The 14,787-nt window shown below is 42.0% G+C and overlaps 1 protein-coding gene across 1 annotated transcript in view; it reads left to right on the top strand.

Annotated features, from left to right (window-relative positions):
* The first annotated feature begins 4,949 nt into the window (after positions 1-4,949).
* Cwf19l2 (CWF19-like 2, cell cycle control (S. pombe)) overlaps positions 4,950-14,787 on the top strand; it is a 41,304-nt gene continuing 31,466 nt past the window's right edge. Inside the window, exons 1-6 of the mRNA XM_013009427.1 lie at positions 4,950-5,066; positions 7,409-7,519; positions 8,586-8,705; positions 9,117-9,230; positions 9,863-9,982; positions 11,730-11,823. Coding sequence (XP_012864881.1) covers positions 4,974-5,066; positions 7,409-7,519; positions 8,586-8,705; positions 9,117-9,230; positions 9,863-9,982; positions 11,730-11,823 — 652 coding nt within the window. The 5' untranslated portion in view covers positions 4,950-4,973. The remainder of the gene's footprint in view (positions 5,067-7,408; positions 7,520-8,585; positions 8,706-9,116; positions 9,231-9,862; positions 9,983-11,729; positions 11,824-14,787) is intronic.

Here is a 14,787-nt window from a genome sequence, read left to right as displayed (position 1 = left end):
GCTGGGAAGGTGGCTCAGTGGTAGAGCATTTGCCTTGCATGCTCGAGGCCCTGGGTTCGATTCCTCAGCACCACATAAGCAAAAAGAAAAAAAGCCGGAAGTGGCGCTGTGGCTCAAGTGGTAGAGTGCGAGCCGTGAGCTGAAGAGCTGAGGGACAGCGCCCAGGCCCAGAGTTCAGGCCCCACAACCGGACCCAAAAAAAAAAAAGAAGACTATTGGAACTGTATCAAAAACAAAACCTCTGAAGCATAGAGATAGACTAAGGAAAAGAGATAAACTACAAGTATAGATAATATATTTAAGCAAATAATAGCAGAAAACTTAAACATGAGTTATCCATGTGGAAGAATGTAGAACACTAACAGACATGATAACCGAAGAAACATCCCTAGACATACACAGTTAAAGCACTAAATATGCAAGATAGCATTTAATTGGAATAGCTCAAAAATGAATTTTTTTACACTAGAACACATTGTTATTCTCTAAACAAAAGGTTGAAGGAGAGCTTTATAGAAGAAATAAAAAAAAATAAAAACAAGATCTGATGCTGATGGCTCATGCCTATAATCAGTTCTAGCTATTCAGGAGGCTAAGATCTAAGGATCATGGTTCAAAGCTAACTGGGGCAGGAAAGTCTCAGTGAAACTTATCTCCAATTAACCACCAAAAGACAGAAGTAGAGCTGTGGCTCAAAGTGGTAGAGCTGCTAGCCTTGAGCAAAAGAGTTCAGTGACAGCACCCAGGCCCCGAGTTCAAAACAACAACAACAACAAAAGTATATGGGACAGCTTGATATAGGAATTTACAGAAAGACTATGATGACATTTAGGGTCTTCTGTGTTGGGGTGGCATTTTCTCTGGTCTTGGAAGTATGGTTAATCATGCATGCAATTTTTGTATGGCAAGCATCTAATCTAAATTTCTAATCCAAGACTGGCTCCTGCAACTTAATGGGCCCTTGCAATGACTCCTTCTATACTTATAAAGCACAGTGCTCAAGGAAAAGGAGACTTGGTTTAATAAAATTATAAGCACAGCATAACTGGTAAAATAAATATGGGGGAAATCATTATGCTTCAAAACCTATGTGATTCAGGGCAATGCGGTGTAGGTACATACCATTATCCTCTCCATTACTACAGATAATTAAGTTGGTTATTACTTTAAATACATGAACTTTTATATGCAGGAAGTAGAAGTACAGACTTTGCCATTTCCTTCTTTGCTTTCTTAGAGGATTGTGAATCTGCCAGTGTGAGCTCAATCTATCTAGACCTTAGAACAGTAAAAGCACCTGACGAAGCGCTGGAGTTTCGGACCATGGCCACAATGGGCATCACGTGGCTTTAAGCCACAGGGAACACCAGTGTTTCTATGAGAGATCAAGTCAGTACTGCATGAATGGAGAAACCACACGCGTAAGTCACCAGCATCAGGAAGTGTAAACAACTAGGTTTTGATTAGCGAAGGTATTAGTATCCAAGGCTGAGGGGCAATGTTTAGTAGGGACAAGAATCAACCACAGGCTGAAAGAACCATTCAAAAAAGAGGAAATGAAGATCCCTAATTCTCCTCCCACCACCTGAGAGTCAGGAACAGCTTCTAATTCTAGAATCCAGCCTCTGGGAAGGAATAACCTGACACCGAGAACTCACCCTCCAGATTGGCTCTGTGAGTGAGCGTGTGAAATAAAGCCATTTTGCAATGTGTATTTACTGCTAGGAACACCAGATGCTGGGGCCAAGAGTTGTCACCTCGTTTTCTGGAAGATTAAACACTTCTAATGTATTGCTGGCTTAGACTTTGGTTTAAATGCTGGCTAAATTTGGTGGGAGCTAGACTTTTACGGTTAATAATGTCAGAGGGAAAAGGAATATTTTCCAAGTAATTCTACTAAGACAATAGACAATGCAAACTTTCATCCTGGTGACACTTCTAACCTTAAAAAACTGATTATACGGGGCATGTTTGTAATCTTAATCCACACTTGTAATCTTAGCTACTCAGGGGGTGGAGTTAGGAGGATCTTATCTAAGGTTAGCTCAGGCAAAAGTGGGAGACCCCTAAAATAAAAATTAAAACCCCTCCAAAACAGTTGGGGGGGGAGAACATGCTTTATGCAATAAGAGCTTTTACCTAGCAAGTGGGAGGCCCTGAATTCAAACCCCACTATTGCAGAAAAAAACATAAAAAATATTACACTTAAAATTAAATGTAAGCTGGTGCCAGTGGCTTAAGCATGTAATCCTAGTTATTCAGGATGATGACATTTGAGGATTGAGGTTCAAAGCCAGCTTGGGCAGGAAAGTCCCTAAGACTCTTATCCCCAGTTAACCTCTTCCAGTTAACTGGAAGTGGTGCTATGGCTCGAAGTGGTACAGCACTAGCCATGAGCACAAAAGCTCCGGGACAGAGCCTAAGCCCGAAGTTCAAGCTCCATGACCAACAGAAAACAAAAAACAGCATATGGATGGTATTTTATGGCATGCTTTTTTTTTTTTTTTTGCATGGACAGCCTTTATTGGTGCAATAGTAACATGAAGGGAGGAAACGTCAGCTCTCCATTACGGGGTGGCGTCTGCAGACCGAGGCTCCCTTCCTTTTTTTTTTTAATTTAATTTTATTTGTGAACATACTGTACAGAGGGGTTACAATTGCATGGGCAGGATAATGCGTACATTTCTTACCAAGCATTGCAGCCTCCTCCTTACCCTTCACATCCCTTCCCAGCCTCCCCCCTCCCCCCCAATCCCAATCCCAATCCTTCCCCCCTCTTCCCCCCGCCACCGACATTGTAAAGCTCGTTTTGGGCATGACATCTTGTACTTCTCATTGTTGCAACAGGTCTACCTGTATCCTTAAACAACTGGTTTTTCCCCATCTCCTCCACAAGTTATACTGACATCAAATATAGTGAAAGCAGGGGTTATACTGTGGGGGAGGGACATACAAAGCAACAAAGAGATAATCTTATAAATGTGTTAGAAACACATGTATGAAAGAAAAAAACATTAAAATACATATCTAAGGGTTCATTTTCCTGACATCACATTATCTGACCTTTTCCGCTTGACTCATACATATACTAGATATTGCATATAAGGGAAACCATGGGACCTATGTTTCTTTGGGCCTGGCTTACTTCACTTAATATAATTTTTTCCAAGTTTTTCCACTTCCTAACAAATGGGGCAATGTCATTCTTTCTGATGGAGGCATAGAATTCCATTGTGTATATATACCACATTTTCTTGATCCATTCATCTACTGAGGGGCATCTGGGTTGGTTCCATATCTTAGCTATGGTAAATAATGCTGCAATAAACATAGTTGTGCTGGTAGCTTTAGTGTGGTCTTGTTTGTAAGCATTTGGGTAAATGCCCAAAAGTGGGATTGCTGGGTCATAGAGGAGTTCTATGTTCCTTATTGCATGCTTTTTTAGATGCCTTTGGTATTGTGTGAGCAGGTGCAACAACAGCTTTTCCAATCAACTGTGCCTTTTGGGGTGAGCTGGAGATGCACCAGCTGTTCAGTGTGCAGCCTCTCTAATAAAGTGAATCAAATCAGACAATATCCAAGAGCCTGCATCACTTCTTTTTGGCTGTAACCTACACTAGAGTTTAAAAGACAGAATTTAGAGGACGAAGTATGAAGTATATGGTTTCTTGCAAATTTTTACCTAGGTATTTACCAGCTATATATTTCAGATAGCTCTAAATTAGCTTGAAGGAAAAGAGAAATAGCTTGTCCTATCCTTTTCCCCACCTCTTTGGCTAATTGAAGCAGAGAGGATGCTCAGTCTCTTAATGCCAAGAACGTTTATTAAGGCTGGTAAGAACACAAAGCAGGTAGTCCTCTTGATTCTTGGAGAGAGATAATCTCACAACTAGAGCATCCTTCCTCAGAGTGACAAAAACTCCTCTTGCACACAGGCTTGCAAAGCACCAGACTCAATGGATGATTTCCAGGAAGGGCTGAGGAGTAGACTTGTTCTTCAAAGAAGCAGGATTCTCACAGGGTTGCTGCATCTGGAGAAGGGATGTTCTTACTATCATCAACCTATCGTAGTACTGTGAAAGAACTCGCCGGTGACCGATGAGGCCACGGATACAAACCACATCAGGTTAATTTAGGGTATCATATGAAGACCATTCATGAAAAAAAAAAACCCTGAGCTTCATTAATATTCAAATTTCTCCTCCATAAAAAGCCCCAGGACCTGAAAAAAAACACCCCAACAGAGCCCACAGAAACAACAAAGGCGAAAGGAACGTTACCTAGGACATTGTAAGCGAGTGGGTGGTGGACGGAGGGGACCAGCAAACGTCCGGGGGCAGGCCGGCCTGAGATGCTGGGATGAGCCCGGGTATCCCCCGTAGAACTCGTCTCATTTCATGTACACCGGACCGAGCTTTTCGGTCGGTTGTGGGGTTTGAACTCGGGGCCTGGCGCGGCCTCCGAGCTCTTTGGCTCAGGGCCACACAACACCCCTTCCGCTTTTCTGGCGGTTCATGGGAGATGGAGCCTCGCGGACGTTCCTGCGCGGGCTGGCTTCGAACCGCGATCCTCAGAGCTCAGCCTCAGGTCTCCCGAGTTGCTAGGATTACAGGCGTGGGCCCCCGGTTGCCCGGCTTGGGACAGTTAAACGTTATCAGACATAGATATGGAGGGGCTAGGGTCACAGGCGTTGGCCTTAAACCCCGGGCCAGCCTGCGGGTGGGCGCCGCGCGCACGCGCGAGCGAGCGCAGCCCCAGACCCACGGGGCACGGCTCCCCAAGGAAGACTCCGGGTTGGGCCGACCGCCGGAAGCGCGAGGAGAGACTCCCAGCTGCGCACGCTCTGTCGTCAGAGCCACGCCCCTTCCTCGCCAGGAGTCGGAAGTCCCGGTTTGTTTACTAAATATTACGACCGGGGTCGTAAAGCGGGCATGCCTGATGGACGGCCTCCTCGCTTTACGGCGACAGCAACGATGGCGGCCCCCGGTGTGAGATTTGAAAGCTCCCAGAGCATCGAAGAGCGTAAGGAGCAGCTCCGGAGCGCCAGGGCCGAGGTGTTGCGTCAGGTACTCCGCGTTTTTGGAACTGCTGGAGTTCTGTGGAGTTGTGTGGAGGGGTCCCCGGGGCGCTGGGGTGCCCCGGGCGTCTCCTCCGACGGCGGCCCGCCGAGCCCCGGCTCCCCGCGCTCCCCCGCTCGCCCCGCGCGTGAGTCTGCAGTGAGATGCATCCTTTTCAGGAACACAAAGGTCATTTAAATGGGGGGGGGGTTCGTTCACCCCTGACTCACGGGAGGTTTGCATCCCAGCCTTCCCTGACCAGAACTACACCCGACCCCAGACCCGACCCCTGACCCGACCCCAGACCGGACCCCTGACCCGACCCCTGACCCGACCCCAGACCCGACCCCAGACCCGACCTCAGAACCGACCCCTGACCCGACCCCTGATCCGACCCCTGACCCGACCCCAGACCCGACCCCAGACCCAATACCAGACCCGACCCCAGACCGGACCCCTGACCCGACACCTGACCCGACCCCTGACCCGACCCCAGACCCGACCCCAGACCCGACCCCTGACCGGACCCCTGACCCGACACCTGACCCAATACCAGACCCGACCCCAGACCCGACCCCTGACCCGACCCCAGACCCGACCCCAGACCCAATACCAGACCCGACCCCAGACCCGACCCCAGACCCGACCCCTGACCCGACCCCAGACCCGACCCCAGACCCGACCCCAGACCGGACCCCAGACCCGACCCCTGACCCGACCCCTGACCCGACCCCAGACCCGACCCCAGACCCAATACCAGACCCGACCCCAGACCGGACCCCTGACCCGACACCTGACCGGACCCCTGACCCACACCTGACCCGACCCCTGACCCGACCCCAGACCCGACCCCAGACCCAATACCAGACCCGACCCCAGACCCGACCCCAGACCCGACCCCTGACCCGACCCCTGACCCGACCCCAGACCCGACCCCTGACCCGACACCTGACCCGACCCCAGACCCAACACCTGAAGTGTAAAAATGGGGCCCCGCCCCGAAGGCCAAGTAGTCTGTGAATTGTGAGATGCAGCCGGCTGGTTGGTGGCTCTCGCCTGTCATCCTAGCTGCTCCGGAGGCTGAGATCTGAGGATTGCGGCTGGAAGCCAGCCCGGGCAGGAAAGTTCCTGAGGCTCTTACCTGCCATTAACCACCTCCAACAAACAAACCAAACCCCGAAGTAGAGCTGTGGCACAAGGTGGTAGAGTGTTAACCTTGAGAACAAAAACTCAGGGACAGCTCCCAGGGCCTGAGTTCAAGCCCCACTTCTGACCAAAAAAAAAAAAAAAAAAGGCGAGATGCAGAGAGGTAGCCTAAAACTAGGAGGGGAGTGAACCATTGAATTACCTGACAGGCTAGCTGTTCAAGATGTAAGAACTGTGATAGGGAAAGCGTTGGGGTGTAGCTTAGCACGTGTGAGGGTCCTGGCTTCCGATTCCCAGAATCGGGGGAAAAAATAAGAGAAGTGTGACAATGAAAGGGTACCGTGATAACTGTTGAGCCACAAAGAGTAGAGTGTAAATTTTTGTTTTGTTTTCAGGTAGGTTTTAAACGAATTTAAATGTTTCTGTATAAAAAGCAGTCAGTGGAGAAAAAGTAGAGGAGACAGAAAGCTGAATAGTGTCTACGACCAAAAGGGAGCAGTTGTTCTTGGACAGGTGAATAGTTGATACCATTCCTTCAGTTTAGAGTATGTGTAATACATGCTCCCCATTCTTGTCTCTGTGATATTTCTGGCAGTTTTTAGAGGAAGTGGGCTTTATACTCTGTGATACATTTTATAGTTGATCTATGCATAGGAGTTGAGAAGGACTGAATCCAGCTTTGGAGTTTGGGAGGAGAAATGAGAGAGCAGAAATAGCTTCCTGGAAAAAACTGGTTTTACTTCACTATTGTGGAAGAGTGAATAGAAATTAGCAATGTGATTATTTCCATTTAGAAAGATGATTTTTTTTCTAAGGCATTTGTTTTTTTTGGGTTAAGTGTTAGGGGTATAGGCATTGCCTGTTGAAGTTATGAAGGTCAGTCTCCTTGTCGAAGGTATGAGGGTCACACTCCTGATTGTTAATGGAAGTCTAAGGGAGTAGCAGCAAGTGGAAGGAAAAAGGACTCAAGCCAGATTTGAGATGGAGAGGGGATGGCCCAGAATTCTATCGATGATAGAATTAGATAGAGGTGGTTTAATGTACTGAAGATCGGTAATGCCCAAAGAATATTTTTAAAGTCATTTCTACACTAGACCATTCATTCACTCATGAGCAGGTACCTCTATATGAAAGTGGTATTAGTTCTTTTTTTTTTTGAAAAGCAGTTGCATCATTTGCCAATTGGTTTTTTCATGTTGTTGTAGGCCAAAGCCAATTTTGAAAAAGAAGAAAAGCGTAAAGAACTTAAGCGGCTTCGGGGTGAGGATACATGGATGCTACCTGATGTGAATGAGCGAATTGAACAATTCTCAGAGGTATTGCTAAATTTATTGGAGGAAGGATACCTATCTCTTTCCATACTAATCAAATTAATATTGAGAGAGCAGTTTTTTTTTTACTGTTTTCATAAGTTACAGAATGAATATTACATAGTTGGCACTATTGAATAGTTTTGTCTCTGGCAAAAGTATTGTAATATTTTGGATGTCGTGGCATTAAAAGATTTTGTTATTTGTTTTGGCTCATGGAAGATTTAGCTTCAAGTTTCTAGTATATTTGTAGGAAGCTTGTGGACCTAAAAATGTACATTTTAAGCTTTATATCCTGTTAGGTTCTTTTTTTTTTCCTTAGAGGAAGGGGATTTAAGCCTCATTTTCTCTTTTAAATTAAAAAAATGGACAGTAACCGTATATATTAATGGAGTACAGTATAGTATTTTGTTTTAAGTATAAATTAGAAAAACTTAGTAACTTGTCTTTCACATCACTACTTTTTTTTTTATAGTGAGAACATTAAAAAAAAATCACAAAAGTGTTTTGTAATTTTGGAATATCCAAAGTGTTACTATTAACTGTGGTTACCAGGCTGTGCAGTTTTTTCCTTCAGCCTGATTGAGCTCCATATACTTCGGTTGGCATCTTTCCCTCCCTCTTCTCCTGCTGCTCTGTGCTTTTCCTTCCCTCTTCTGTTTCCCTCTTCCTCCTGCTTTTAATTCATGCTGTTTTAGTATATATTTTATGACCTAATGATTTCATACAGATCTCTGAGGAGGTCATAGATATGTTATATGTATTGTTTGTGTGTATGTTTATATATACATGTTTATATATTTGTATATAGATGTGTGTTTATTTAAAATAACCTGTCATATGTTTTTGTGTCACATATAAACACTTTTGTAATTTTTATGAGCTATATCATCAGTAGTTTCTATCTTACAGAACATTTTAAGGTTTCTGGGAAGGTTTCATGTATTTAGTCATGATTTGATTTCTCTTCCTGAAAGATTTAAAGACTCTTTGAGTATGGATTTTTTTCCCCTTTAAAATGGTTCATTTTGAAATAATTTTCTTTCTTAGTTTAACATGTAATTGCTTACAGGAACATTCTGTGAAGAAAAAGAAGAAAAAAGACAAGCATTCAAAAAAATTAAAGAAAGAAAAGAAAAAAAAGAGCAAGAAACAGAAATATGAAAAAAACGAGTCAACTGATAGCTCATCAGTAAGTACACTAAAACTAACCAAAGCAGATATTTAAGAAAATGTACTAGATATGATATGAAAATTGGAAGACATTTACATGGAGATGTCCAGGAAATGTTAGCAATGTAGATCTGGAGAGTGGGTGGGGATGTGATTTAGGTAGCAGTGTTGGTGGAGCCATTAGCATGGGTGACATGCCTAGAGGAACCGGGAAGGAAGATGAACACCCACAGTGAAGAGCCAGATAGGCAGTAACGAATGGTGCTTGTTCTCAAGTAGTTAGAAAGTTGACAGAAAAGCTGGGGATTGTCAATATTATGAAAAGAAGGGGAAAGAAAAAGGGAAACTCCAGTGGAAGAGTTTTATCGGTGAGCCATCTTAAGAGCATAGGAAGGCTTGTGAATTTCCCTTATGTGTTAAATATTCTTAGAGCTCTGAAGATGAGTGGGTTGAGGCTGTTCCCTCCCAGCCTCCTGGCAAAGAAAAGGCCTGGAAAGTGAAGGGTGAAAAGTCAGAAAAAGAAGATGATGGCCAAGTTATTCAGGTGAGTGAAAGACGTATCAGCTTCTAGAAATAGGTGAGTGTTAAGATGGAACAGGATTATAATTTCTTGAGGAGAAAAATTAGTCTCAGAAGCAATTTGTGGTATCTGAATAATTTTGGTAATGAAGCTATTTGCTGAACATCTGCCATGAGATGTGAGACATCTGAACTGCACCCTTAAAGCCTCCAGCTTTTGCTTGTTGGTAGAGGTGGCACTTGCCCCTCATGGTGTGTAGCCTTGCACTTTTCCCTCTGTCTGACCCTTCCATGTGTGCAGAAATATTTCTGCCCTTTCACCACATGTTAAAATTTGTTGCGGATACTTCCAGTTGAGTAGTTCAACAAAGTTTGAATTATAGTTTACGTGCCTAAGAAGAAAGATGGGGACTAATGTTTGATTGTGGTGTGTCAGGCCTGGTGCTGGGTGCCTTATTCCTGTTATCTTCTCTACCCCTAAGCCCTGAAAAGTAGTATTGTGTCCCCTTCTATAAGGGGCAAACTTAAGATGTAGAGGGAATATGAAACCTGCTTGAAGGCGTAAGGATTTAATCCTGCTCAAGTGCCTTCAAAGTCCCTGCTCTTAGTAAATTCTATTCAGTTCAGAGTGAAATGGCCTCTTTTTCTTTTAAACAGAGGGATGAGTGGATGACTGTTGATTTTATGTCTGTTAAAACTGTGTCAGCAGCATCACTAAAAGCTGAAAAGGAAACCATTAGAAAAATAGAGCAAGAGAAAACTGAAGCACTGGAACGGGTAAGAGAGTTTTTGAAATGCTTAATTTTCTAAATTTGCCTTTAATAAACTGTGAAGACAGTTATAAAAATAGTTTTATTTGTAAAATATTTTATCTTTCATGACATTTAATTAATGTGACTATAACATAAATCTTTTAATCTCAGTTTCCTATAGGAAACGAGTTTAAGGTCTATTAGATTTATAAATCTAGGGCATGTGTAGCTGAGTGAATATTGAGTGGATGTTACCATCATTAAATTAAAACCGAACCCCTGATTTCCTTTTCAATGAAACACATTAAAATAGGTACTATAAAAGACTCCTATTTTAAGACATCTACAAGTTCTAAATGTAAAATAAGCATGTATATTTTATATTAGATTGTTTTCACTTCGTTGGTAAGAAAACACTGGAAATCTTTAGAGGTAAAACAAAATAAGCCAATTTTTTTTTTTTTAAAGGAGGCAAAAGTAAAAACCTAGCTAGTAAGGAGGTTCTGAAGCTTGCAGCTTCTCTAGCGCATCACCCAATCCTGGAGTGTAGAAGTGCAGTTTTAGTGGATGCTTGGCAAGTGCTCTATCACCTGAGCTACACTTCCAACCCATTTTGGTTCAGATATGATCTTGGCCACAGACCATAATCCTACTCCCTACACCTCTCCTATTCCTAGTATTACAAGCATGAGATGGCATGCCTGCCTTATTATTTGAGATAAGGTCTCACTTTTTTGCCTGGGCTAACCTTGAACTGTGATTCTTTTGTCATTACCTTCTAAGTAGTTAGGATTTTCTTTGCTCTTTTTTTTTTTCTTTCTTTCTTTTGGTGCTGTCACTAGGGCTTGAACTCAGGGCCTTGAGAACTTTTGCTCAGCTTTTTTGCTCACAGCTGGAGCTCTGTTACTTCAGCCACTCCTCCACTTCCAGCTTTTTGCTGATTAATTGGAAGTAAGAATCTTTTAGATTTGTCAATCTGGTCTGGCTCCAAGCCCTGATTCTCAGATCAAGAGATCTGCTACCATCTTCTGACTGTACTTCTATCTCTAGTCCAGTTTTTCTCTTCTATGTATTCCATAGTGAGACCAGTTCACACTTTGTGTAATGCATTCTATGAGCTATCATTGCCCCCAGTACAAACACCATGCAGTAGGTAATGTGGCTTAGGCTATGATTATTCTCCAACCTAATCTCATTGTCTCTATTGTATACACTCCTAACTTCTAGCCAAAGTAAAGTTAATTTCCTTGAAATCATTGTATTTTCTTTCTATAAGATTTAATGAACATATTGGAACATTTGTATGTTCTCTACCCCTTCCCACATCCTCAATAGAAACTAATTTCTGTTCATCTGTCTGAGACTACCAGATATTACTTTCTCTAGGGCGTCTTTGGCCCTTCAGTGTGAGACAAGTGTGAATTCTTTATGTGACTTTCATATTTGGTATTTCTATCTTTAAAGCATGTATCAGTTATTTTTGGTCTGTGTTCCTCACTGTATTGTAAGCTAGTTAGGTCTAAGCCAGTTTCATTGACACCTAATACCTTTCTGAGACATAGGACATACTCCATACAAACATTGAGTGGATGTGAAGTTAGACATTATTACCTGCAAATTATAAAACACTGTGTCTTTTGAATGGTTTGTTTAGGATTGTAACTAACTTTGCTAACTGGGCCTCAGATTTATTATTTACCAGTACTTTGTTGTGGAGGATTTATTTTTACTTTCTAGCCTTTGAAAATGTTTTTGGTTTTTGTTTTCCTTAGTCCAAACTGCTAGAAAGAGAGTTGAATCCATATTGGAAGGATGGCGGGACAGGTCTTCCATCGGAGGACTGTGGTGTGTCATCAGTTACTAAAGGTATCCATGATTTTTTTTTTTTTGTCAGTTGTGGGGCTTGAAATCTGGGCTTGGGCATTGTCCCTGCACTCTTCAGCTCAAAGCGAATGCTCTGCCTTTTGAGCCACTGCGCCACTTCCAGTTTTCTGAGTGGTTTATTGGAGATAAGAATCTCAGGGACTTTCCTTCCTGGGCTGGCTTTGAACTGTGATCCTCAGATCTCAGCCTCCTGAGTAGCTAGGATTACAGGCATGAGCCACTGGCCCCTGGCAGTATCCACATGTTGTGGTTGTAGACTCGTAGACATTTCTTGACTTCTTATAACTTGGTGAAGGGAATAGCCTGATTTTGCAACAAAACATGGATAAAATACTTAGAATCTTTTGAAGCCTTGATTAAGTCATTACTGTTTAAGAAGTTTGTTTTATTATGTATTTGGGATCAAACGGATTATTTTTTTACTCTGTAATGTTTTCATTTATAGATTTTTATGTTAAATGAGTTAATGTAAAGTATGATTCTATGAGAATATCTTAATGCCTTTCATTTGTTATATTAAGTAGGAAAATGTAAAAATTATTGTGTGAAATTGCAGATAAATAATGTGGAAACATTAAAGATGTAATTTCATATCTTCAGAAAGTGTTCCTTTTCTAGTAGTCATACAATTTGTATTGCTCTTAGGAAAGTGCTGTTATTTTCCAGCAGATGGAGACAAAGTAAGGGTCACATAAACATTCTTTATCACTTAATTAAACATTACTTAGGTAGCTAGGTACCAGTGGCTCATGCCTATAATCCTAGCTTCTTAGGAGGCTGAGATCAAGGATCATGCTTCAAAAACATCTTGGGTAGGTAAAGTCTTTGAGACTCTTTATCTCTAATCACTAAAAAGCTGGAAGTGGAGCTGTGGCTCAAATAGTAAGAGCATTAATTAGTCTTGAGCACAAAAGCTCAGGGACAATGTACTGGTCCTGAGTTCAAGTCACACAGGTACCAAAAAAAGAAAAAGAATTATTTACATGCCTATACACATTGCATTGGTAATCAATGTAATGTTTATTTAATCACTTAGTGCAGAATGCAGTAATAATATAAATTATCTTTTCGCATTAGTGATTTATGTTTTCTCGCTTTATATACATTGTTTATTTTTTGGATATTTACTTAAATCCTTTTTTTTTTTCTGTTGGTCGTGGGGCCTGAACTCTGGGCCTGGGTGCTGTTCCTCAGCTCTTCAGCTCAAGGTGAGCGCTCACTTGAGCTACAGTACCACTTCCATTTTTTTCTGCTTATGTGGTGCTGAGGAATCGAACCCAGGGCCTTAAGCATGTGAGGCAAGCACTCTACCACCCAACCCCTTAAATCCTTTTATATTTTTCTATATACCTAAAACTACCTAGAGCCACAAAAAAGTTTCTTTATAATTTTTGTTTAGCAATTTTGCTGAATTTATTAAGAATGACAGGGTTTTTCTTTTTCCTGTAGCATGGGCCAGATGTGTTTGTGCTGGGTTTAGCACTGGTATTTTTCTTTATAGAAACTTAGCAGGTAGAGGAAGTAGCCTGATTTCATGATGTGTACTTTTACATTGCCTTGTATCAGTAGACAGTCAATAAATTCATCATCGAGAAGACCAGAATCCACAGACTCAGCCTTTGGGTGTTGCAGTCAACAGGTAGAAGATGGGGAGTTTATCTTTAAGTTTATGTTTAGCTGGGAAGAAGGTGATCTTAGTAAAGCTTTTACAGAGCCAATGACTTATTTCCCTCTTATGTTACACTTTTCCTACTTCTGTTTCCCATACTCTATTTATTTATAAGGAGGAAAATTACCAACCTCCCCCGCCAACAACAACAACAAAACCAACTCCTGTTTGTCAAAGTCTCAGAGCCTAGAACTGAAAATGATTTGTGGTTTTTACTACATATATAGATAGCATTATCATTCTGGTGGGGCTGGGCCCATTCACACCTCAGAAGTGCTACGCAGTATTGCGGGTACTTGGTCTCTGCTGAGGGAGTAGAGGTGGTATGTGTTGTTGGGGTGGACTTAGACTGTGCAGTCAGTCTACTTGAGATTCAATTTGGCATTTCTATCCTTTAGTTTTATGATTTTTTGGGGGAATGTTTTCTGATATTTCTGAGCCATATTCACTGGCTATTTAAAATAGTTATTGTGAAGATTAAATTAAAAACTCTTTTTTGCATAGTATCTGAAATATACTGACTGCTTGATAATAATGTCAACTACTTGTTCAGTGATTAAAAGTTTCAAAAGGGCTGGGCACCAATGGCTCATGCCTGTAATCCTAGCTACTCAGGAGGCTGAGATCTGAGGATTGTGGTTCAAAGCCAGCCAGGGCAGGAAAGTCTGTGGTGCTGTGGCTGAAGTGGTAGAGCATTCACCTGTAGGGACCTAGACTAGAGTTCAAGCCATGGCTGACAAAAAAAAAAAAAAAAAAGTTTCAGAAAGGTTTTGTCAACAGTTTTTTGGGTAATGATACATTTTCAACAATTACTTGGTTGATCTTACTGTTTTCCTTAGCAGAAACTAGGTGGGATAGTAAGTCATTTTTAGAACTGAGGAAATTGTTTAAAATTGTAGTTTAGTAATGGGAATGTCTATTTAATTTTAGAGTTTACATGGCATATTTATAAATCAGCTTTTCTTCATAGCAATCATATGAGACAGGCAGAATGAATATCTTGAACTAATTTTAGTTCAAGAAACAGGCTTGGAGCAGCCAGGTAATTTGCCTATAGTCTGTGAGTATATATATAAAACTCAGGTCTCTGATTTCTAGTCAGGATAGGCTAGTCTGGATTCTTTAGAACACTTAAGCTTATTATTATATGCTAGTAAAAATTGTTCCTTTCAGATTCTTTGAGTGTGATTTTGCCTTTTCTGTTGATTCTTTTCCCCCTCCATGTTTTTTGGCTTTCTCTGCTAAAGTCTGACTTGGAAGGACTTCTTTTTTTTTTA

The sequence above is a fragment of the Dipodomys ordii genome, unplaced genomic scaffold (genome assembly GCF_000151885.1).
Source record: "Dipodomys ordii isolate 6190 unplaced genomic scaffold, Dord_2.0 Scaffold10, whole genome shotgun sequence".
Classification (NCBI taxonomy): Eukaryota; Metazoa; Chordata; class Mammalia; order Rodentia; family Heteromyidae; genus Dipodomys; species Dipodomys ordii.
The sequence above is the reverse complement of the archived record's forward strand: the minus strand, read 5'-3'. Positions and strand labels throughout refer to the sequence as shown.